Source organism: Arvicola amphibius, chromosome 6 (genome assembly GCF_903992535.2).
Source record: "Arvicola amphibius chromosome 6, mArvAmp1.2, whole genome shotgun sequence".
Lineage (NCBI taxonomy): Eukaryota > Metazoa > Chordata > Mammalia > Rodentia > Cricetidae > Arvicola > Arvicola amphibius.
This window is the reverse complement of record NC_052052.2, coordinates 158347353-158370953: the sequence shown is the minus strand read 5'-3', so window position 1 is coordinate 158370953 and position 23601 is coordinate 158347353. Positions and strand designations below refer to the sequence as shown.

Below are 23601 nucleotides of genomic sequence, written 5' to 3'. Positions count from 1 at the left end.
CTGGGGAATGTGTTTGGGTCATTTGCCGTTCCCTTCCTGCCTGTCTACTCAGAACTGTGCCCATGGGAGAAGCCGTATTTGAGATACTTCCCTGATTGCTGGCTGCCTGATTATAGATAATATCGTGCCCAAACAAACCCACCCAGACAATCACACTTTCTCTACCTGACAAACACAAACCTCATACTTATGTTGAGACATGACCATCAAGAAAAGCATAAGCTTTTTAAACTTTCCTAAAGACGTTTCTAATTAAACTCAAAGCTATACTTTCTCAAATTGTTAAATACTAATGGTTCCCACGTGATACCTGCGATTCTGGGAGAGGTGTTGCATGCCTGTAATTGTACTATTTGGGAGGCAGAGGCAGGAGACCACAAGTCTGTGCCAGCCTGGACTACATTTGTCTGCTTCACGTGTCTAGAGTAGGCAAGTTTACAAAGATGGGGCACAGGATAGATAATCAGTAGCTTGGAGCTAAGGGATAAGGAATTACTGTTGAGCAGGTTCTAAGTTCCTGCTCGGGGGAATGGAGCTTCTGAAATAGATTACAGGGATGAGTATGCAATGAAGACAATAAAAAGAAACAAGATAAAAGATAAGCAATTGACCATAATGCAAGCCTTTATTTTCTGTCCTTCAATTCTATTCCATTAATTACATATATATTATTAAATCAGTAATAGGTAGTCTTGGTTTCTGTAGCTTTGTAGTAAATCGGGAAATGTGAATGCACCTATTTTGCTAACTTTATTTTTAAAACATTCAAAAAATCCCCCCCCCCCGCTGTACATGGAGGTCAGAAGACAACTTTTAGGAACTGGTCCTCTTCTTTGGCTAATTTATGTCATGATATTAAGCTCAGGTTATTAGGCTTATAGAAGGTGTCTTTACCAGCCAAGCTGTCTCACCAGCCCCCTAACTTGGTTATATTTTATAATATATATATATATAAATAATTGATTTTATTTTTAATTATGTGTACGTGTGTGTGTGTGTGTGTGTGTGTGTGTGCATGAGTTTGTGCGGGTGAGTGCAAGTGCCTACTAAGAACAAAAGAGAGTGTCAGATCCCCTGGATCTGGAGTTACAGGTGGTTGTGAGCCTCCATGTGGGTTGTGGGAACTGAAATTTTGTCCTCTGCAAGAGCAGCAAGTCCTCTTAACCACTGAGCCATCTCTCTAGCCCCTTTGACTTTGTTATCCTTCAACATGGTTTGGCTCTCTGGGGCCCTTGAATTTCTATATTTATTTTGGAATTAACTTGCCAGTTTCTGCAGGAAAAAAAAGCCAGATAAGATTTGACAGATTTTGTGTTGAATCAGTTTACTAAAGTGGCAGGAAATTATTCAATCCCTGTTTTATGACTTAATATGATTTGTTAATGGTAAATATTACAATGAATGTTAACTCATTATATTTAATTTGGAAAATGACCTTAATTAAAAACGTTTACCATATTTAAAACAAAAATAGCAGCTGACACTATGTGCCTGACGTTAGGGTTGGATCTTTTCTGACAGCTTGCCAATGTTCACTGTGCTCAGGAAATTCACAATTCCACTGACTTTACTGCTGGAAGCCGTCGTACTAGGGTGAGTCTGCTTTTCCTTCGCTCCTTCATTATGTTTCCGACGTACTGTGATTATTCATGTGAGTGGGTAGTATGTTCACATATATGTCATGTGGGTGTGCGAGGCTATGTGTGCATGTGGAAGACATGGGTTGATTGATGTCCTGTATTTTTCTTTTTCTTTCTTTCTTTTTTAAAGATTTGTTTATTTACTATGTATACAGTATTGTGTCTGCCTGCACGCCAGAAGAGGGCACCAGATCTCATTACAGATGGTTGTGAGCCAGTATGTAGTTGCTGGGAACTGAACTTAGGACCTTTGGAAGAGCAGTCAGTGCTCTTAACCACTGAGCCATCTCTGCAGCCCCGACCTGTATTTTTCTCTATTGCTCTCTGCTATTGTTTGAGACAGGGTCTCTCACTGGCCCTGGAGTTCACCTACTGACTAGGTTGGCTGGTCAGCAAGCTCTTGGATCTGCCTGTCTCTGCCACTTAGGCTTGTGCTATTCTGCCTAGATTTTCACGAGTCCTGGACTTCTGAACTCAGATTGTCAGGCTTGATGCTTGTTTGACAAGACTTTACTCACTGAGCCGCCTCCCCAGTCCCTCTGTGTTATTTTTACCCAACAGATTTTCACCTTGAGGTTTTCTTTCTGAGTAACTGATTAGACTTACTGCTTGCAGCAACTTAAGGAACTATTATTTGTTCATTTCAAAGGAGTCAACTGTTCCCACGATTAAATGTTTATTTTTGCGGCAGACTAATAACGTGCTTGTAGTAGAAAATTATAACTAGCAACCACGGTTAAACTGCTGAACTGGAGGGGACAAATAGTGACGAAGAACCGCCCACAGACAGAGAGGGCAGGCGGGAGAGCAGGGGACAGGGTTCTGATGCTCCATGACATGAGGTCAGAATAAATTAAACTTTACAAATGTTGATATAGATCTTTCTCATGAGGCTACCCAGGCTGACCCATGAGAATGCAGACTTTGATTTTGCAGTAAAGGTTGTATGGCAGTGAAGTTTAGTTTAAGTTGCAATGCTGTGAGCCTTGCTATGGACTTAATCTTTGACTGTGCCGTAGATGCTCCTGCAAACCAGACGCACAGCAAACCCTCTTCTTTATTTCACCCCAGCATCCTCCAAGGAAAACAGAAAAACCACTACATGATTAAGTTAAGGGAACAGCTTAAGGAATAAGTAAATTTGGCCTGACTTACACTTCCAGCACCTTCTCTGTATGAAGAGGTTAAGTTTTAGCCACAAAGTTACTAAATTTGTTTTCAGGTTGGTTTTTGTTTGTTTGTTTGTTTTCAGTTTTTTTTAAACATAAAATCCACATTTTAATTCTTTCTCTCCACCCCCTTTCTTCTTTCTTGACCACAGGAAACAGTATTCCTTGAACATCGTCCTCAGCGTTTTGGCTATTGTGCTTGGGGCTTTCATAGCAGCCGGGTGAGACTTGGCATTCCCTGCCGCTCGGTGGCTTCTCTGTGTCTTTGACAGTAGGCAGCCCTGTCTGAGAGATTTTCCTTTTCCATCCAACTGGAGCTGGGTTGGGCAGCTAAGAGACAAATCTGTTGAGTTAGTGGCATCCCCATGTGTCCCTGCGAGCATCAGAAAGTGGGTCCCACATTGGAAATGCTGAGAACACATGCAGGCATGTCTAACTGTGGCCCGTGAGGGTATGGCACAATACAACTTAAACTATTATGAGACTTTTTTGTGATTTTTTTCTTTTGTAACTCAATTGTGTGGGTCTTGAGTGTAAATTCTGTAAATGACAATGTCCTGTTTTAAGTAAGCATTGCTGGGTATTAACGCAGTTACACTTGGAATAGCAATCCTGACTTTTCCCTTCCTCAGGCACTCACCTGATGGATGCCTTCCTGAGGAGCGATATTCAGGGCACTGAGCCACAGGACACCTGTGACACCAACTCCTGCCCTCCTACTGAAGTTTCCTCTGCCCCCCACATCAGCTTTGCCCATTCGTGTGCTCCAGAAAGAGTACTCAATAGGACACAGTGGCAAATCAAGCACTTAACAGTTTAATTAGAGCAAGTGAGAAATCAGGCTATACTCCTAGCAGATCGATGGCTTCCACTTCTCCCTCTACTTCCCTTGTGTCTACCCCAGGGTGAGCCCTTCCGAGAAGGGTCATGCTTTTCTCAGAAGCCCAATTAATCCAGAGTTCAGTCTGTTACAAGTAGATGTATAAGATGCAAAAGTAGAAAAAGATAGCCCGGCGGCCAAGTGGACCCAGGTTCAGTTCCCAGCACCTACATGATGGCGCACAACTACCCATAACTCCAGTTCCAGGGGATCTGATGCCCTCTCTGACCTACCAGGGACACACATGGTACACATACATACATCCAAGCAAAAATACTCATATAAAAATTTTAATACAGAAAGTTGCAAGAGTATGCATGGGGTTTCTCACCCCCAAAGGTGACAAGTTTACTGGAGGAAAGGGTACCAGCACTCTGCATGCTTCTTGGCGAGGAAGTTCCCGAAATAACTTCTACTTGACCAAGCTAGTTTGGCTGCTGCTACCCATTGTCATTTATATCCTGCTTTGGGGACCATAGCTGTCCTGTCTGGGGTTGACCATTACCAGTATCTTCATGTCGTAACCATCAGCCAACCACCACTATTATCTTACATCCTGTTTCAGGTCCCCGAGCAGACCTGACTCTTGTTCCATGTGTCCTGTTTTTGGTGCCTGTTGGTCATAACTTCCTGTCTACTGAAGCTAGCCAACCCCTGTGCCAATAGTCCCTTAGATGTAGTTGCATGAGCGAGGTTCACCTGCTGTAATAAGCAGGCCCAACAGTTCACGGTTTCTAAACATCAGCTATACACTTCCCTGACAGTAAACCCACAGCAGACAGTGCTTATGAGTGAGTTCTGTTTACCGAATCCAGGGACCCAGCCACGAGGTCCCTACCTCAGGCTTCCTCAGTGATCTAGGAAGGAAAGGCGGTTATGGAGATTTCTGCACTGGCTCATAAAACTTTTGCCCAGAAGTGATGTCTATTCCCTTTCTTGTATTTCATTCACCCAGGGAAGCCACATGACTGGAAATGTTGAAAGAGAATGTCTAGGAATGGACCAAATGACAGCTGCACGGGCTGACTCTGAATATGCTTTATTTTGTAGGCATTTGCATTCCTCATACACTTTGTTCTCATTACTGGTTCAGTAAGGATGGGTAAGAGTGGGGCAGGCCATGCTTCAGGGAGTACGCATGCCACTACTGGGCATTCTTGGCCTCTAGAGGAGACAGGACTCTGTAATCTAAAGCTCTCCCAGGAAGTAAGTGCCTTTTCCTCATGCCTCTAGAAGCCTTTTCTTCTCATGGCTTTTCTTGCTCATTCAAAATTAGAGTTTAGTTGTTTCATTAAAATATTTTGTACATATGTGATGTATTCACACGTGTATGGGCGTGTGTATGTTCACTTGTGTGTGTACAGCCCAGAGCTCAACACTGTTCCTCAGGAGTTGTCCATTTCGTTTCTTGAGACAGATTTCCTCACTGACTTGGAATTTGCTGATTCATTTAGGTTGGCTGGCCAGCAAGTCCTAGGGACCCACTTGTTCCCCCTTCTCTGCAATAAGAGTGCAATCAACAGGGTTTTTAATGTGGATTCTGAGGTTGAATTAGGGTCCTCGTGTTTGTCTGACAAATGTTTTGCCAATAGAACGACCTGTCCAGCCCCCAAAGAAAAACCTATAGAAAAGTTGAATTTAATAGCTCTGTTGCCCACAGAACCAGCATAGACTCAGCTCCCTCTAGCAGTTCCTTCAGGAAGCATTTATGAACAGGAAGCTGCCAAAGTGACGTGATATAGCCAAAACATGCAGCTTTGGCATCAGGGTTGTTCTGAAGTTAGAGGTAATTGAGAACCAAGAGATGCAAGGAGGTTTTGCTGTCCTTTGTCCCTGACAGCTGGGTATAATCTCTCTCTGTGGAAATGACCAGCAAGAGCAGCCACTTCTACTGCTGGACACAGACAGTTGACACTGAGATTAAGTCTGCATAATTCAACTCTTAAAATAACCTCTCCCTGCCACTGCTTCCTTGTGTGTTTCCTGCTAGGTAACGGTTTGGCTCTGGACATTGAAACCCTTTTGTCCTTTGCTAAAATGTTACATAAATCTCAGTATCCAACTGCTTTGAGTTTCATTTTTTTTCTGTGAGTTACTGTGCATGAAGAATAGTAACACGATTTGTGTTCTTTTTCACTTGTCCATTCAATTAGCAGTTCACAACCATGAGAAGCAATGTTACTTACCTCTGGTATTATCTACCACAAAGGGGTATTGTCTGAGTTGCAGACCCTCCAGGGCAAATGTAGTGAAATATTGTTAACTAAGTAACCAGCTAGCGAGTTAACTAAATTCATAAGCTCTAAGTACTCATCCTAAGAGGGTATGTTAAAGGCTTGACTTCTGATAGTTTAGAGCATGAATTATGACCTGGGTCTGGGGCAGGAAGGAAGTGCAGGTGGGTGAATCACATCACATATCCGTTTTGGTTGTCCGCCTCATCCATAGGTCATATCCCCTCATGTTTTTATGTGGATGCTATTTATTTAGATGGGAATTGCTGAGGTTCTGGAAGAAAGGAGCCTTGGAAGGCTTGCGTAGGCACATAGGTCCTTGCTTCACCTTTTGACAGACAAGGCACTGTCTGGGCACCAGATGGAGGTGCCATTCCCCAGCTGTCTGACATGGGCTGTACCCTGGGGATGGCCCTGCTTATAATAAGCAGGGTTTCTGGTGGGTGGGTGAAGCGTGCCCTCAGGGCAGTTGTGGCTCACTAGTTATTGTGCCAACCTGTCAGCTAGCAAATAAAGGATTTTGCAGTTAAGACAGTTCAGGTCCCTGGTCCTGAGCGAAGTGTAATTACAATGAAGGTCACCTGATGAGTTGTCCCATTCTCTCTCCTCTGGGAGGAATCAGAGACATTAACAACACACTACTAGTGTGTGTGTGTGTAGGGGGGGGAGTAGTTTCCCCAGAAAAGATGGTACCAGCACCGCACACAGATCTAACCAGACAAAGGACAAGCAGGCAGGCTCTGAGGCCGTGGTAAGAGTGTCTTATAACGGCCTCCCCTTCCTGTTCTCCCTGCCAGCTCTGACCTTGCATTCAACTTGGAAGGCTACATTTTTGTGTTCTTGAATGATATCTTCACAGCAGCAAATGGAGTTTATACCAAACAGAAAATGGACCCGAAGGTACCAGACTTCCCTCCTGCAGCTTTTTGCCTGTGCCATCTGGCTCCTGAAATGACATGAAAAATGAAAATGAACATGTTCAGTTGGCATGCAACTTGATGCACACCCTGCGATCTAGAAACTACTAATTTCTCCTTACTTATCTTGTGTGTTATTATTAACCTCGTTAGTCTTGGTACTGTAAAAGTTTGATTGAAAATTAGATAAGGAGAAAAAGATGTTACTGGTTTACATATACAATCAGAATATACACACATATACATACATGCAAACATGCACATACATGTACACACACACATACATACATACACACATACGCACACATACATATACATACATGTACACACATACACACATACATATTTACACAATACATGTACATATGTACATACATAATACATGAATATATATATTTGGAAAAGCAAATTCATTTCTTAAAACAGCACCATTAATGACCATGACAAATTCAGAAGAGGGGGCTGGTGCCATGATATTAGGCCATTCCACCTTTAAACCTTCATTTCTCCAAACCTGTTTCCTCATCAAGAAGTGAGATGGCTGGATGGTCATTTGTCATGTCCTCCAATGGCAGCCACCTCTTCTGACTGCAAGCTGTAGGGGCTGCCTGCTGTGCCGCCCCCAGCTCTCACCGAGCCCCAGCTGTGACCGGAAGCGGTCTGGGGTGGGTCAGGCATATGGGTCTTTGTTCTGAGCTCTTTGTGCTTTGTGAGGGAGTTCTCTCTGACTGATGGGTGCTTTTCTGTGAGCTATTTTTAAAATCTGTATGCCCATTTGTTCCCTTGAATGGTGACAGTTTTACAACGGCGGGTTCTTTGCCTTCCTGAAAATACAATATGTCACCCTGTTTTTGGCAGAGAAGTGGGTGGCCACTTTAGTGGAAGCAAACACGGAAGGCTGCCATTCTTTAATGGATGGAGCAGATGTTGGGAAGGAGTTGGTTAGCATTTTAAATTTCCATTATCTCGTTTCAGATTTCCTATTTTGAATAACGGGCTTAAGAGTGGAGTGTTAGAGATGAGTAGAATATCAGAGTGGTTCTGTTTCCATCTGTTACATATGTAGTTGGTGTGGAAAGAATGTTTATTCTGAAGTTACAACACAGTAAAATGTTACATTTTACAAGACATTGGCCAAACGTCTCCCAGCACAGAGCCAGCCCGATACACATTATAACTATGCATAAATAGACAAACGGGCCCAGGGGACATGATGCTTTGCATCTCTAAAGTTGAATGCAGTTTTATTATCCTTATAGGAGCTGGGGAAATATGGAGTGCTTTTCTACAATGCCTGTTTCATGATCATCCCGACCGTCATTATTAGCATCTCTACTGGAGACTTCCAGCAGGTGATTATGGCCCATGTGAAGAACATGGTTAAGGTAGGGGAGGCTGAGCTATGACGTCTGCTAGGGTGAGTGTACTCAAGGCATCTTTGACATTATTGTGTTTTCATTCTATAGGCTAATTGAGAGGTAACCCTATTGCTGGCAAAGAGATATCTGTAGTTTATTAAGTCCTTATAAGGACTAGGAGACGATCGTCTGCTGGTGTGGTGCTGGAATGCCCCTTGTTTGCCCCATCTGGCCTCTTACGTTTTGGATTCTGGAGACTTAGACAGAACTCTTTGAACTGAGCAATTACCAGACCTTGAAACTGCAGATGGACCAAAGAACTTTGTAGAATTCTTATTAAGATGAAAATCATAATCAGAAAAATATATTTAAAGTCATAAGAGCAATATCTAGAGCTGGGATATAACTCAATGGTAGTCATTGGCTAGCATGCACAAGGCTGTGAGTTCTTCAGTGCTACAGAGGGAAGGGGGAATTGAGAGATTCTCTCTAAAGTGATAAAATGCTAAAGCTATAGTGTTAAAATACAACTCTTTTGGGTTGGTGAGATAGCTTAGCAGGTGAAGGCACTGTTGCCAAGCCTGATGCCCTGAGTCATCCCACGACCCACATTACAGATGGAGAGAGCTGACCCTGGCGAATTATCCTCTAACTACCATCCATGTGCTGTGTGTCTGCCCTATACCCACACCACACACAAACACATGTAATAGGAGACTTAAAATAAAATATGAGTACACCTTAAGTACTGTATGACAACAGATGATCAGAGATGTAGGTTATATACTGTAATTAGTAATGAACATCTAAAACACAAGATGACCTGTTTTTACTCCGTAACTGTTGTAATGCTCACAGAACTGAACTAAGATTGTTCAGCTGGTCGCTTGGGGCCATGGATGAATCAGTTTTAGAATTTGAACCAAATGTGATAAAGAAAGGAATTCATGCACATCGGTCTAAAGTTTGAGTTAAATACGTTGAAAGCTGATGGATAGTATGGAGTAAAATCTTTATCCCCCTTTATTGGAGGAAGAAGGAGGGAGCAGACTGAGAGATGGAAAGGCCAAAGTTTTTGGTGACTCACTGTTCTGGGAAGTGAGTCCTGGACTTCGGACTTATATAGTTAGTAGATTATTAACTGTGCTTTGATTCTGCTTCTGGGAAATAAAGTCAGAGACAAAAGCCCTTGTGTTAATAAGCCAGGTCCTTGGAAGAGACTCCTTTGGCCTTCTGTACAGTAGGGCCAAAATACACATAATATGTTGTAACTGATGAAGAGGAATTTAAAAATGGACTTTTTTTCTGGTTTAAAAACCCCAAAAAGTGAAAAATAAAAAAGATTCATAATGCTTTGTAAATGCTGTTTCTTTAAATGTCACCAGTATAGATTCAGTCTTAAAGAAAATTATATAAAACTAACATATATTAAAGTGTAGGTTGGTGGAGAATCTATATATTAGGGAATATTACTAAATAACCGCCCCTGGGTTTGTGATGTCCGGAGTAAATAATTTTTATTTACTGTTCACATAAACAGTTCTAGATCCTTGTTTTTAATTTATTACATTTATTATTATTATTATTATTTGTGTGTGTGTGTGTGTGTGCACTTGTGCCCTGGTACACATAGGAAATCAGAGAACCACTTTGTAAATAAAAATAAAATCTTTTTATAATGGAAACTTTTAACATATATAAAAATTTGGAAAGTAGTATAATAAACCCTTGTTTAAATAGTTATCGATATTTACTGCATGCCTCTCTCCTAGGAGAAGTGGGTAATTGTTAATAAAACATCAGCTGCATCGAAGGAAAAACTGTGCCAGCTGGGTTTGAACTGAGCTGTCACTGATCTCACCATGGATCTTTCATTCCAGGCTACTGAATTCAGCCACTGGAAGAACGTCTTATTTATCATTCAGTTTCTTCTTTCCTGTCTTTTGGGGTAAGAAGCTGTGCATGAGCAGAAGAGTTGGTTAATAGTATCACTTGACAAGTCAGATATAAATATGTCCTCTGTCTGTCTGATGGCTCTGCCAGAATCCTGTTTCCTGTGTTTCTCTTGACCCTCTCTGGACAGTGCACCCAACCCCACTGTACACACATGGGTAGAAGATGTTTTTAAAAATGTGTCTGGGCTGGAAGTACAGACTTTATATTCTTGTTGATCTAAACATTTCAGTGTCACGGCTATTTATGGAGGTCAGACAGAGTGCTAGGTCCCCTGGGACTGGAGGTACAGGCGTTGTGAGTCCCCGCATGGGTAGTAAGACCTGAACCCAGGTCCTCTGCAAGAGCAGCCAGTGCTCTTAACCAGTGAGCCATCTCTCCAGCTTCCGTTAACTCTTTCTTTAACTTAGTTGGATTTAGTAGTTATCCTGTTGATAGAGTTCTTAATTTATTATTATTATTATTATTATTATTACTGTGTGTGTGTGTGTTTGTGTCCATATACTCACTGTGGAGGTTCAGTCCTGGATTTGTCGTTTACTAGCTCTGGATAAGCTGCTTAGACTTGTCTTTTCATGAGGCTAGGATACGCATACTGCAAGATTTAATTATAAAGCAGACTTGGGACTTACTAAACACACAGAGAGGACTCGGTATGAAATGCTAAGCTGTGCCCTGTGGGTGTGCCTATAGTTCCATCACCTGAGAGGCGGCCGCCGGAGATTCACAGAGTTTATGGCCAGACTGAGCTAGAAGGAGGGAGAAGAAAACAAAAAAGAAAAGAAACATTCTTGTGGTTGCTAATATCCCTTTCTTGGTTTCGTTTTGGCCTTTTGTTTGAGAGCGGGTCTCATGTAATCCCAGGCTTGTGTTCTGGCTGTCCTGACTCCGCCTCCTGAGTCAGGGATCACAGGATCACACCACCATGCTCCCCTGTTGGAATTGCTGAGTTTGGTTGTCTGCTTCCCTCCAGATTGTGATGGCTTTTCTACTCTTTCATGTACTTTGCCCCTCTTTTGTTAAGTTTTGATTCCAAAACTGTGCTAGAAGAAAGCCCCAGCTTTGGCATATTAGATTTTCGAATTTCTGCTTCCTTGAGGATGCTTAGTTAAAAATTGTCACAATCAGCTGTTTTGCTTCTCCACAACCTCAAAAGTGACTGTTCAGACCACTGGTCACTGACTAGGGCTGTGCACTCAGTAGGCATCTCAGGTTCAGTGTCAGGTGCATCCCAGGGCAGGACCCAGAGAGCCAGCGCCAGCGTCTTGGTTAATTTCACCACTTTCAAGTCTGTTTTCCAAACTTCTTTTTCTCAACCACCATTTACTTGTTCAGTGTGTGTGTCTGTGTGTGTGTGTGTTGTCTCTGTGTGTGCTGTCTGTGGTAGTGTGTGTGAGAGAGTGTGTGTGTGTGTTGTCTGTGTGTGCTGTCTGTGGTAGTGTGTGTGAGAGAGTGTGTGTGTGTTGTCTGTGTGTGCTGTCTGTGGTAGTGTGTGTGAGAGTGTGTGTGTGTGTTGTCTCTGTGTATGCTGTCTGTGTTAGTGTGTGAGTGTGTGTGTGTTGTCTCTGTGTGTGCTGTCTGTGTTAGTGTGTGTGAGTGTGTGTGTGTTTTCTCTGTGTGTGCTGTCTGTGGTAGTATGTGTGCCTGTGTGTATGTGTGTTGTCTCTGTGTGTGCTGTGTGTGTTAGTGTGTGTGAGTGTGTGTGTGTATTGTCTCTGTGTGTGCTGTCTGTGTTAGTGTGTGTGAGTGTGTGTGTGTGTTGTCTCTGTGTGTGCTGTCTGTGGTAGTGTGTGTGCGTGTGTGTGTGTTGTCTCTGTGTGTGCTGTCTGTGGTAGTGTGTGTGAGTGTGTGTGTGTGTTGTCTCTGTGTGTGCTGTCTGTGGTAGTATGTGTGCCTGTGTGTATGTGTGTTGTCTCTGTGTGTGCTGTGTGTGTTAGTGTGTGTGAGTGTGTGTGTGTATTGTCTCTGTGTGTGCTGTCTGTGTTAGTGTGTGTGAGTGTGTGTGTGTGTTGTCTCTGTGTGTGCTGTCTGTGTTAGTGTGTGTGCGTGTGTGTGCACACCCACATGCTGCCTTAGTATGAACGTGGAGTTCGTTCTCTTCTATCACCATACCCATCCCAGGGATTGAACATAGGCTGTCAGGCTTGGAGACAAGGGCCTTTACCTGCTGATCTGTCTCACTGGAGTTTATGACATTTTGAATAAGCTTGTTACAAATAGAATGTTAAAAGGGTAGGTGTTTAATTTCCCTTTGAGTTATGGTGAGGTTGCACTAATCCTCTGGAAACTTCAGTGCGTGTTAAGGGTTTTCTAATAGGCTGTGGGGGCTGAGAGCTTCAGGAAGGTGAGATGGACCATGGGAGCTCAAATAATCAGTGTGTGCAAGGTGAAATGCAGGCTGAGCCACAGGCTGGCAGCCTCAGCCTGAAAAAGGCCACTCTGCCAAGAGATTACAGGTTCCAGTTCATTCTTTTAGTGGCTGGTACCAGTTTCCTCTTGTTCAAATGGATTATCCTAATCTGTTTCTAAACTGTCGCAGAACCTTTGATCTCCCTGAGAAAGCAATATGCTCTATAATAGAAAGACAAAGGCATCAGACTTCCCTACTCAGAGTGCCTAGAGTCGTTTTGGCTTCCCCTCTCTCTCTCACACACACTTCTGTTTTTTGAATTTTCAGCCTGTACTTCTAAAGGATGGGTTCTGAGGATAGCTTGCACACAGGACGCAGGTATCTGCATGGTCTCTTGATAAGGCAGATTTTTTTTTCTTTTGTTTTGTTTTCGTTTTTCGAGACAGGGTTTCTGTGTGTAAACCTGGCTGTCTTGGAACTCGCTCTGTAGATCAGGCTGGCCTCAAATGCACAGATATATCCACCTGCCTCTGCCTCCTGAGTGCTGGGATTAAAGGCTTGTGGCACCACCACGAGGCTGATGAGGCAGATCTTTTTTATTCATCTATCTATCTATCTATCTATCTATCTATCTATCTATCTATCTATCTATCTATCTATCTTTTCTTTCTTTCTTTCTTTCTTTCTTTCTTTCTTTCTTTCTTATATCTATTATCTATCATCTATCTATCTATCTATCTATCTATCTATCTATCTATATCTACCTACCTATCTATTATTGTTTCTATTGAGCTATACATTTTCCTCTGCTCCCCTCCTTTCCTCCCTCTCCCCTTCTCCCTTCTCCCGTGACCCAATAGGCAGACCTTAACAGAACATCAAAGCTTCAGAAAGGCACACCATGGTCAGCCTGTTCTCTTGTGCATCTTTAGCACATTTTAGGGTCTTCCCAGAGCAGGAGAAGCCGGGATTATTTGAAATTCTTTGAACTGCAGAGAATAATGCTCTTAGGTTCTCAGTAGAAAAACCAAATTCAAGCCTAGCTTCCCCTACCATACACTCACCACACAGGTCACTTCTGCAACCTAGGAAGCCCTAGGGATTTCTCCTCACAAGTGTGGAAGTTGTTCTGCAGAGGGTACCCAGCTGGTGTCCTCCAGTTCAATCCAGTTCTGACGGATCTACCTAGAGGTAGTGCCAGATCCTGGCCCACTCGGGACCAGCTGGAGTCCAGTACTTCTCTCTTTCTCTCTCTCCCTCTCTTTCTCCTCTCCTTCTCCTCCCCACCTCTTTCTCTTTCTGTCTCCCCTGCTCCATATTGTGTGTGCCACCCCCTCCACCGTGTGTGTGTGTGCCCAAATACAAAGGTCAAAACCGTTCCAGGATGTACATTCTCCAAAGTTGTCTACCTTGTCTTTTAGAGACAGGGTCTCTTACTGGCCTGGAAGTTACCGACTCAGCTAGAATGGCTTGACCATCAACCCTAGGGATCCACCCATTTCCCAGTGCTGAGGTTATAAGTATACTACCAAGCCCAGCTTCCCCCCATACCCCTACACAAGTTTTAGAGATAGGACCCAGGTCCTTGAGCACTGTACCAACTGAGTTGTCTCCCAGTTCATAAGTCCAAGACTTCCAGAGCATTGGCTAAAACTGGGGTTCTAGGCCGGGCGGTGGTGGTGCATGCCTTTAATCCCAGCACTCGGGAGGCAGAGGCAGGCGGATCTCTGAGTTCGAGGCCAGCCTGGTCTACAAGAGCTAGCTCCAGGACAGGCTCTAGAAACTACAGGGAAACCCTGTCTCGAAAAACCAAAAAAAAGAAAAAAGAAAACTGGGGTTCTCTTAACACTTTCTTCGAGTCCAAGCCACTTGCTAGAACAGCTCTCAAAACTCATAAAGAAAACACCAGATACCTGAAGCTTGTTATAAAGGATATTTTTAAGGATACAGATGAGCAGCTAGAGGCAAAAATGCAGCGAGGCTTGGGAGGGTCCACCATGGAGGTGGGGTACACCACTCACCTGGTGAATGCAGGGTTCATTATTGCTTTCCTTTTTGTAAATCCCCAAGTGCTCGGTTGCCATGGCACAGGCAGGATTAGGATTGAAACGTGTACGTGGTGTGGAAATGCAGTTGACAGACAAGCCACGCCTGGAAAGCCTTTCTGTTCAGATGTTCCCCACACTCTGTCTGGAGCTTCCTTTCTTCTCGGTGTGAGACACCACCCTTCAGAAAAGGGGTTCTTATGATCCCACAGAAGTCAGAGAGTTTCTCTATGGTCAGCTCCAAGACAGAAGGAGGAGAAAGATGGAAGTATAAGCTTCCTCTCAGGAGAGGAGGAGGAGAGATTCTGGTTTCTATGACCTCCTTGTGACCGCGGGTATCGAGCCTGGATCAAAGATGAAGAGACACTCTTCTCCCTGCTGTGACTCGCTGTTGGGGGCCGGAGAGCGAGGTGGCTGTCACATGGCGTTTGTAGTAAAGCAGAGAGAGAGGAATAACGATGACAGCCCTGCTCCTTTATATTCAGTCTGGGACTGAAGCCTAAGGGATTGTGCTGCTCACAACCAGGGTGGGTCTTCCCTTCTGTTAAAGTTAAACCTTTCTGGAAATTTCCTTGCAGAAATGTCTGGTAGCACCGTTCTGTGCTGATCTTAAGTTTAGTCATATTGACAGGATTGATCCACACAACACCATTACATCCACCTGCAGGTGTGTAAATTGGCTTTTATGGTCTAAACATGCGCATTACACTCGTGTATGTGCTGGCTTGTGTTGTATGGAACTCAGAAATAAGTAGATAAATAAATACAAGCAGAAAGCAAGTGATGTGATTTGCTATGTGTGCTGGACAGTTTTATCTGACCTGACACAAGCTACAGTTATCTGAATGGAGGGACCTCAATTGAGAAAATGCTTCCGTGAGATCTGGCTGTAGGGCATTTTTTTAACGAGTGATTTGATGGGGGAGGTCCCAGCTCATTGTAGGTGGTGCCATCCCTGGGCTGGTGGTCCTGGGTTCGATAAGAAAGCAGGTTGAGCAAGCCAGTAAGCAACACTCCTCCATGGTGTCTGCACCAGCTCCTGCCTCCGAGTTCCTGTCCTGACTTCTTTCAGTGATGAACAGAGCTGTGGAAGTGTGAGCTGAATAAACCCTTGCTTCCCAAGTATCTTTGGTCATGGTATTTCATCACAGCCATAATAACTCCAAGTAAATCACCATGTAGGAATTAATGAAGGCTCTTTTAGATCAAGGGCTTGGTCTTTTCCAATGCCCTAGAAATGTTTCTCTAAAAATAATTTATTATGTGTGTGTGTGTGTGTGTGTGTAGACATGCACATTTGTGTACGTGTGTCTGAAGCCAGTGTGTCCTCTATCTCTCTCCACCTTGTTGACAAAGCGTCTCCCACTGAGCCTAGATTTCCCTAATTTGGCTATACTGGGTGACTAGCAAGCTCAAAGACCCTCTTTCTGTCTCCTGGTCCTGAGATTAAATGCGTGAACCGTTCCACCTGGCTCAAGATCGCAACACAAGACCTCATCCTTGCCTAGAAAACACTTTACAAGCTGAGCCCCATTTAAAAATAATTTCTAAAGCAAGCAAGCAAACAAACAAAAAACCCAAACTGGGTGGTGGTAGCACATACCTTCAATCCTAGCACTCGGGAGGCAGAGGCAAGTGGGACCTCTGTGAGTTCAAGGCCAAGGCCAGCCTGGTCCATGGAGCGAGTTCCAGGACAGCTAGAGCTACTCAGAGAAACCCTGTCTTGAAAAACAAAAAGGAAACAAAATTCTTCTTCTCTGAGGACATCTAGTGGGCATATTGAGAAGTGCAGCCTCTCTATCTGTTAGGAAGGACTGGGGTTCGTTACCAGCAACTGCAGTTTGTTAGCCAGAGATCCCCGCCTAGTGGGCATATTGAGAAGTGCAGCCTCTCTATCTCCGTTAGGAAGGACTGGAGTTCATTACCAGCAACTGCAGTTTGTTAGCCAGAGATCCCCTCTTCTAGCTCAGTGAAGGGATGAGGAAATGTCCTGGCTGCCCAGACTCCTGGCAGATGGGTAATGGCATATTGAGTTTCGATCTACTGAGTCAGCAGGCGGGCCAAGGTGTTTTCTAGAGTGGCCTGACAAAGCTAATAACACTTCTATCAAGACGACATTTTACAGGCATGGTGTTGCGTGCCCTTAATCTTGGAAAACAGAGGGAGGATCTCTCTGAATTTAAGGCCAGCAGCCAGGGCTACATAGCGAAACCTGCTCTGTCTCAAACAAACAAACAAATAAATGCAGTGGATCAGCAAAAACAAAGACAAAAGACTTTCGCCAACAAAAACAAAAGCCTCTTGACAATAGAAGGGGAATAACAGAGAAGGGGGTAGTGGGAGCGGAATATGATCAAAATACGCTTATGCTGTATGAAGACGTCATAATGAAACGTGGAATTGATACATGTTGATAAGAAACCCTTTCTTCCCCTCTCTTGTGGACACACAGTAGAAAAATGTAGGATACCTAATCAGGTTTGGCTTATGCACACCTGAGCCTAGTGAAAAACAAAAACCCTAAGATGGATGTCTAGATGCAGGTTCTAGAACCCTCACGACAGCCAGAAAAGGCCGGCGCTCATGCTGTTTTTTTCCTCCTGCCCTCAGGTTTCTGCTGATGTATGCCACGGTTCTTTGCAGTTATTACAACTCAGCTCTGACCACAGCAGTGGTTGGAGCTATCAAGGTGAGTGATGGTGCCTCGCACTGGACGCCTAGGTGGGGACCAGAAGGAAGCTGTGTGTGGGAAGTTGCTTGTGCTGTGGACAGAGATGTAGTGAGTGTGGAGGCTTGTGACTCCCTCAGGGGGGCAATGTGATCCCTCTGCTGATCTGGTCTGTGAGCGAGGTTGCTAACTCAAGGTAAGAGACTATTGCTTTAAAATTGAAATCAGGTGAGGGGTATATTTTGGGAAAAACAAGTAACAACTGGAAAGAAAAATAATCCAAATACCTGTGATCACTTTGTTGTCTGGAATTTGGTTGCTGGGAGAACCTGCCCTCTGAGAAGACAAGCTCTCCCGAAGGAAGTTTTCAGTGACGCCTTTGCTCTGGGATAAAGTAGCGAACTTGGCCTGGTAGATTGGCGCAGCTGTGTCTGTGTATGCTTGTGTGCGTTTGAAAACACACGGTCTTGAATTGGGAGTGGTCTGAATTCCAGTCGACGCTTTTCTGTTCACACAGGCTCCTAGAGTGAGTGAGCAAATCTTCCTACTCCATCGAGTAGCTTCCTCAAGTAGCTTGCACTGAGTTCTGCTTAGCATTTAGCTGACTGCCCTGTTCAGGCTGCGGGGGATGGGAATAAATATATCCGGTGCAGGGATGGTATAAAGATGGCATGCAGATTACAACGCCACTCTCCCAGCTTTTGCCTGGAATGCAGAAGGGATGAACAGTGCAGTTTTTGGTTACTACATTTTAGTTGACTTCATCTATTTCTAAAGCTGTATGTCATTAGGGCTTCCATGCAAGCCTCTGTGCAAAGTAACCCAAATGTCTGGCTTCAGGTTTCACACGTCTGCATTTCCGCTGAAGTTCCTTTCAGTGATGAGCCCCCTTTCTTTGCAGAATGTATCGGTTGCCTACATTGGGATGTTGGTTGGTGGAGACTACATTTTCTCTCTCCTAAACTTTATAGGGTTAAATATTTGGTAAGTGAACTCACAGTAAAGTAATGGACTTAACATGATCACCAGGTATGTAAATAAGTAAAAAAGCAAAGAGAAAGGTTCTGTTTGTCACACTGGAGATGGAACCAGGGCCACGTGCGTGCCAGTCAAGTAAGTGCTCTGCCACCAAGCCACACCCCTGCTCCAGACTCTGTGTTTGTAGACATCTTTTTCATGTAATCTCTGGGGGACACTTGTCACAAAGAACCTCAGGACTGAGGTCTAAATTCAGTTCACACATCTTCCTCCTGATCTGTGGGTCTCATTATCTGGTGGCTTTTGAAGTGCTGTATCCTGAGGATACCAGCGGGACTGGGATGCTTTTTAAAACACAGTTTTGGGTTCTGGACATGGGTATCATTTGCAGAATCATTGCATATATACTTTATTTAATAAAATTGAGCACTTACTTTCTTCTCCTGTCCCAAACATTTGTAGAGAAGAAATTATCAATCTACAGCCTTGTGAGGGAAAAACCCAGAGATCCTAATAGTTGTGTGCAAATTAAGCTAACTGCAATTATAAAAACATTGACAGCATCTGTGGGATTTTCACTCTCTTTCTTCCCGTCTCTTCAGCATGGCAGGTGGTTTAAGATACTCCTTTTTAACACTGAACAGCCAATTAAAACCTAAACAACCCACGGATGAAGAAAGTGTCCCTCTGGATCTGAAGAGCTAGGCTGGAAGGCAGAGTTGCAGGCCTAGGCAGGAGAGGTCAGCCCCAGCAGGAGTGGACAACCTGGAGATCCCACACCGGGGACAGTCACCTGCTTGGTCGGAGCACAAACAGGATTGTCTGCGAAACAAAGAAAGCTACCTCATGTGTCACTGCACAAGGAGCCAAAGGATCCCAAGACACACAGCACAGAACCTTCCCCAACTAAGTGAAGCAAATCCAGCCATGGGGCCCTACACTGTGTGCTGAGGGATGTTTCAAAGGTGACTTTGCTTATCAGCACCTTGGCCTTAATTTCAAAGGTCCCAGCCAAAGCAAGTGCCAGGGAGAACTTTTGTTGCTGTTGTTGAAACATCTCTTTATTTTCATAAAAATAAATCAGTTTTGATTTAAACGATGCTGGTATGTTGTCTTCCAAGCCGTTTCTATTTATGCCCCACAGTGTGATTGCATTATGGTAGAAAATACAGTCGGTTGTTCAATGTCTAAGAATACTCCTGGGGCACAGTGATGGCCCAGTGATAGGGAGTGCTCACGGTACAGACGTGATCTCTTGCACCCATATAAAAAGCCGGGCATGGTGCATGTTAATGTCTGCCTCAGCTCTGGGAAGACACAGATATGCATATCCTGGGACTGTGGCCAGCTGGGAGAGAGAGAAGACGAGAAGAGAGAGAGATGAGAGAGAGAGAGAGAGAGGAGAGATGAGAGGAGATGAGGAAGAGACCGATGAGAGGAGAGCGGAGAGAGAGAGAGAGAGAGAGAGAGAGAGAGAGAGAGGGAGAGAGAGAGAGAGAGGGAGAGAGAGAGAGAGAGAGAGAGAGAGAGAGAGTGGGAGAGAGAGAATCAAAACATAAGGTGGAGAATGAGTGAGGAAGACACCCATCATCATCCTCTTGTCTCTGTACACACATGTGTGTATGTGCACAACATGTCCACACACATTTATGCCTCCCTACATATGCATTACTCCACCTTGAAGGAACAAGAAAATACCCCCTTTAGGACAAATGTTGGGAATGTTCTGTTCATTGATTCTTTGTATTGTTCTTGTTTCTATTTTTTGATTTCTGTCCTGAGTTTGATTATTTCCTGCTGTCCTCTCCTCTAGGGTGACTTTGCTTCTTTTTGTTCTAGAGCTTTCAGGGGTGCTGTTAAGTCACTAGTGTGAGATTTTTCTAAATTCTTTGTTCAGGCACTTAGTGCTATGAACTTCCTCTTACCACTTCTTTCATTGTAGTCCAGAAGTCTTGGTATGTTGTGCCTTCATTTTCATTGAATTCTAGGACGTCTTTAATTTCTTTATTTTTCTTTGACCCAGTGGTAATTCAGTTAAGAGTTGTTCCATTTCCATGAATTTGTAGGCTTTCTGTAGTTTGTGCTGTTATTGAACTCTAACTTTAACTCATCGTGATTTGATAAGATACAGGGGATTATTCCAAATATTTTGTATCTGTTGAGATTTGATTTGTGACCGAGTATATGATCAGTTTTGGAGAAGGTTCCATGAGGTGCTGAGAAGAAGGTATATTATTTTGTGTTTGGATGAAATGTAGATACCTGTTAGGTCCATTTGAGTCATAATGTCTGTGAGTTCCACCATTCTTTTTAGTTTCTTTCTGAACAACCCGTCCACTGGTGACAGTGGGACATTGAAGTCTTTCACTATTAATGTGTGGGTTTGATGTGTGATTTAAGCTCTAGCAATATTTCTTTCACAAATGTGGATGCCCTTGTATTTGGGGCACAGATGTTCAGAAGTGAGACATCATCTTGATAGATTTTTCCTTTGATGAGTTTGAAGTGTCCTTCTCTACCTCTTTTGATATATTTTGGCTTGAAGTTTATTTTGTTAGATATTAGAATAGCTACACCAGTTTGCTTCTTAGGTTTGTTTTATTGGAAAATGTTTTTCCAACCCTTTACTCTGGGGTAATGTCTATGTTTGATGTTGAGGTGTGTTTCTTCTATCCATTCTGTTAACCTGTTTCTTTTTATTGGTGGATAGAGCTCATTGAAAATGAGATATATTACTGACCAGTGATTGTTAATTCTTGTTATTTTGTTGTTTTTGTTGAGGGGGGAAGAGAGAGAAAGAGAGAAGGGGAATTTCTCTTCTTTGGTTTTTGCTGTTGTGAGATTATCTATTGTTTGTGTTTTCATGGGTGCAGCCAATCTCCTTGAGTTGGAGATTTCCTTCTAGTACCTTCTGTAGGGCTATATTTGTGGATAGATAGTGTTTAAATTTGACTTTGTCATGAAGTATCTTGTTTTCTACATGTATGGTGATTAAAAGTTTTTCTGGGTATAGTAGTCTGGGCTAGCATCTGTGTCTTTTAGAGTTTGCAAGACTACTGTCCAGGACCTTCTGGCTTTTAGAATCTCCACTGGGAAGTCAGGTGTTATAGGTCTGCCTTTATACGTTACTAGGCCTTTTTACTTTGAAGATTTTGATATTCTTTATTTTGTATGTTAAGTGTTTTGATTATTATGTAGCAAGGGGACTTTTTTTGGGTCCAGTCTTTTTGGTGTTCTGTAAGCTTCTTGTAGCTTTACAGGCATGTCTTTCTTTAGGTTGAGAAAGCTTTCTTCTATGATTTTGTTGAATACATTTTCTGTGCCTTTGAGTTGGGATTCTTCTCCTTCTTCTATCTCTATTATTCTTAGATTTGGTCTTCGTGGTGTCTCAGATTTCCTGGATGTTTTGTGTTAGGAAGTTTTTGGATTTGGCATTTTCTTTGACCAGTGAATTTATTTCCTTGACCATATCTTCAGCGCCTGAGATCCTCTCTTTCATCTCTTGTTTGCATCTGTAATTCTTGTTCACTTACCCAGATTTCCCATTTTCAGAATTTGGTTTGTGGTTCTTTTTTTTTACTTCTATTTAAAATTTCAAGCTTTTTTTTTTTGAGGGGGTGGGGGGTTTTCAAGACAAGGTTTCTCTGTGTAACAGTCCTAGCTGTCCTGCAACTAGCTCTTGTAGACCAGGTTGGCCTTGAATTCATAGAGATCTACCTGCCTCTGCCTCCCGAGTGCTGGGATTAAAGGTGTGCACCACCACCACCCAGCTCAATTTTCGAGTCTTGAACCATTTTCTTTGCCTGTTTGATTTTTTCCCCTTTCTTTAAGGGATAATTTTTTGTTTGTCTTTTTCTCAGTTTCTCTATGTGGACCAGGATAGTCTTAAACTCAGGTATCTGGCTACCTTTGACTCCTTTGTGCTGAGATTAAAGGAGTGCACTGCCAGGCCTAGCTTTCCATTTCTTAATAATATTGTTTCTTTTATTTCCTTGTTTTGTTTGTTTGTTGTTTTGAGACAAGGTCTCCTGTAATCAAGGATAATTAAATTTATTATCCTTCTGCTTCCATCACTCAAGTGCTGGGATTACGGTTATGCACACCGCGCCTGGCTTTTGTGGTGCTGGGATTACGGTTATGTATCACTGAGCCCAGCTTCTGTGGTGTTGTTAAAACCAGACTTCAAGTGTTAGCCAGACGCTCTTCCAATTAAACTGCACTCATCCCTGCTCCTGCTTACTTTTTAAGGCTTTGAGACTATGACATAGGGGCTTCCAGATTGCTGTTAGAGAAACCTCTGGAATCCTTTCTGCAGCTAGAGACCAGAAATCACTCACTCAGCAAATAAGTGAAAACAGCTTTGCTGTCTTTCAACGCTGTTTTCCTTATCTTGAAGTTTTATTTTTGGATTTCGTTCAGAAAAGATTTTAAGACTTTGCCTCCTCTTCCACATATGGCCAGCAGAGGGCACCCTAAGAACAGTATTTGTATCTGGATGGCCCGTAGCCCTCTCTAGGGAGGCTTGTAGCAGATGAGATCTCCAGTCAGGGTTCTGAATTAAGGTTAGGTGGGGTGTTGGGTGCATGAGGTGGTACCAACTAGACACCTGTGCAGATAAACCTCACTTGCCTCTATCGAAGTGATCTGTGGTCACTTCTGTGAGGCATTTTCTGATCCCCAGAACCCACAGGAGAAGGAGCAAACTGACTCCTAAAAGTGGTCTTCTGACCTCTGTGTGGGCATAGATACTGCACTGTCACCAGAGACACTTGGGCCCTTTCTTTTGGCCATCAGGCTATTGAAGCAGTGGTCTCTGAGGAATTGAAAGTCCCCCAGGAATCACATGTTGGGGAAGGAAAAGGCTGGAGCTTGTTTTCCAGGAAGATTTCAAACATATGTAAGATGCAGACTGCCTTGTCCGGGAAAGCTCTCTGAGACATTATTCTGAGCACTGGGCAGAGTGGTGGCCTCTGACAGTTAGACCTTGCAGGGAAGACTAGAGGCCAGACAATGATGGATGGAGGGTGAGCAGGGTCCTGCTTGACCAGGGTGTCTGACTTACGTGTAACTCTTGCTCACTATTTAAAACTAAGCCTGCTGGGGACTGAAGTCAGCCCATGGACAGTCAATCAAACCAAAGGTACTCAGCACAGAGACAGACTCCACACTGGGGAGACAATGGGCAATTTCATTTGATGTTTCTCTAGAGTTTGTTTTATGCCTTTCTCCCTTTGACTGATTTTAATTTGTCCTCACTGGATACTGCAGCAGCAGAGTTGGCCCCACCCCTCACTATAGGCATGGACCTCACCCAGGCAGCACCTTAGAGCTGACCCTGTAGTTGGGATGCAGGTGGCTGGTCCTACGGGGCTGAGAGCAGGAGAGGTGGCTCTGCCCACCCTCATATGC

At 43.6% G+C, this 23601-nt stretch overlaps 1 protein-coding gene across 1 annotated transcript in view; it reads left to right on the top strand.

Annotated features, from left to right (window-relative positions):
- Slc35d2 (solute carrier family 35 member D2) overlaps positions 1-19288 on the top strand; it is a 31730-nt gene extending 12442 nt beyond the window's left edge. Inside the window, exons 5-12 of the mRNA XM_038332963.2 lie at positions 1522-1593; positions 2962-3030; positions 6721-6823; positions 8100-8192; positions 10079-10146; positions 17157-17235; positions 18116-18198; positions 18795-19288. Of these exons, the coding sequence (XP_038188891.1) occupies positions 1522-1593; positions 2962-3030; positions 6721-6823; positions 8100-8192; positions 10079-10146; positions 17157-17235; positions 18116-18198; positions 18795-18897 (670 nt within the window). The 3' untranslated portion in view covers positions 18898-19288. The remainder of the gene's footprint in view (positions 1-1521; positions 1594-2961; positions 3031-6720; positions 6824-8099; positions 8193-10078; positions 10147-17156; positions 17236-18115; positions 18199-18794) is intronic.
- The last annotated feature ends 4313 nt before the right edge of the window (positions 19289-23601 follow it).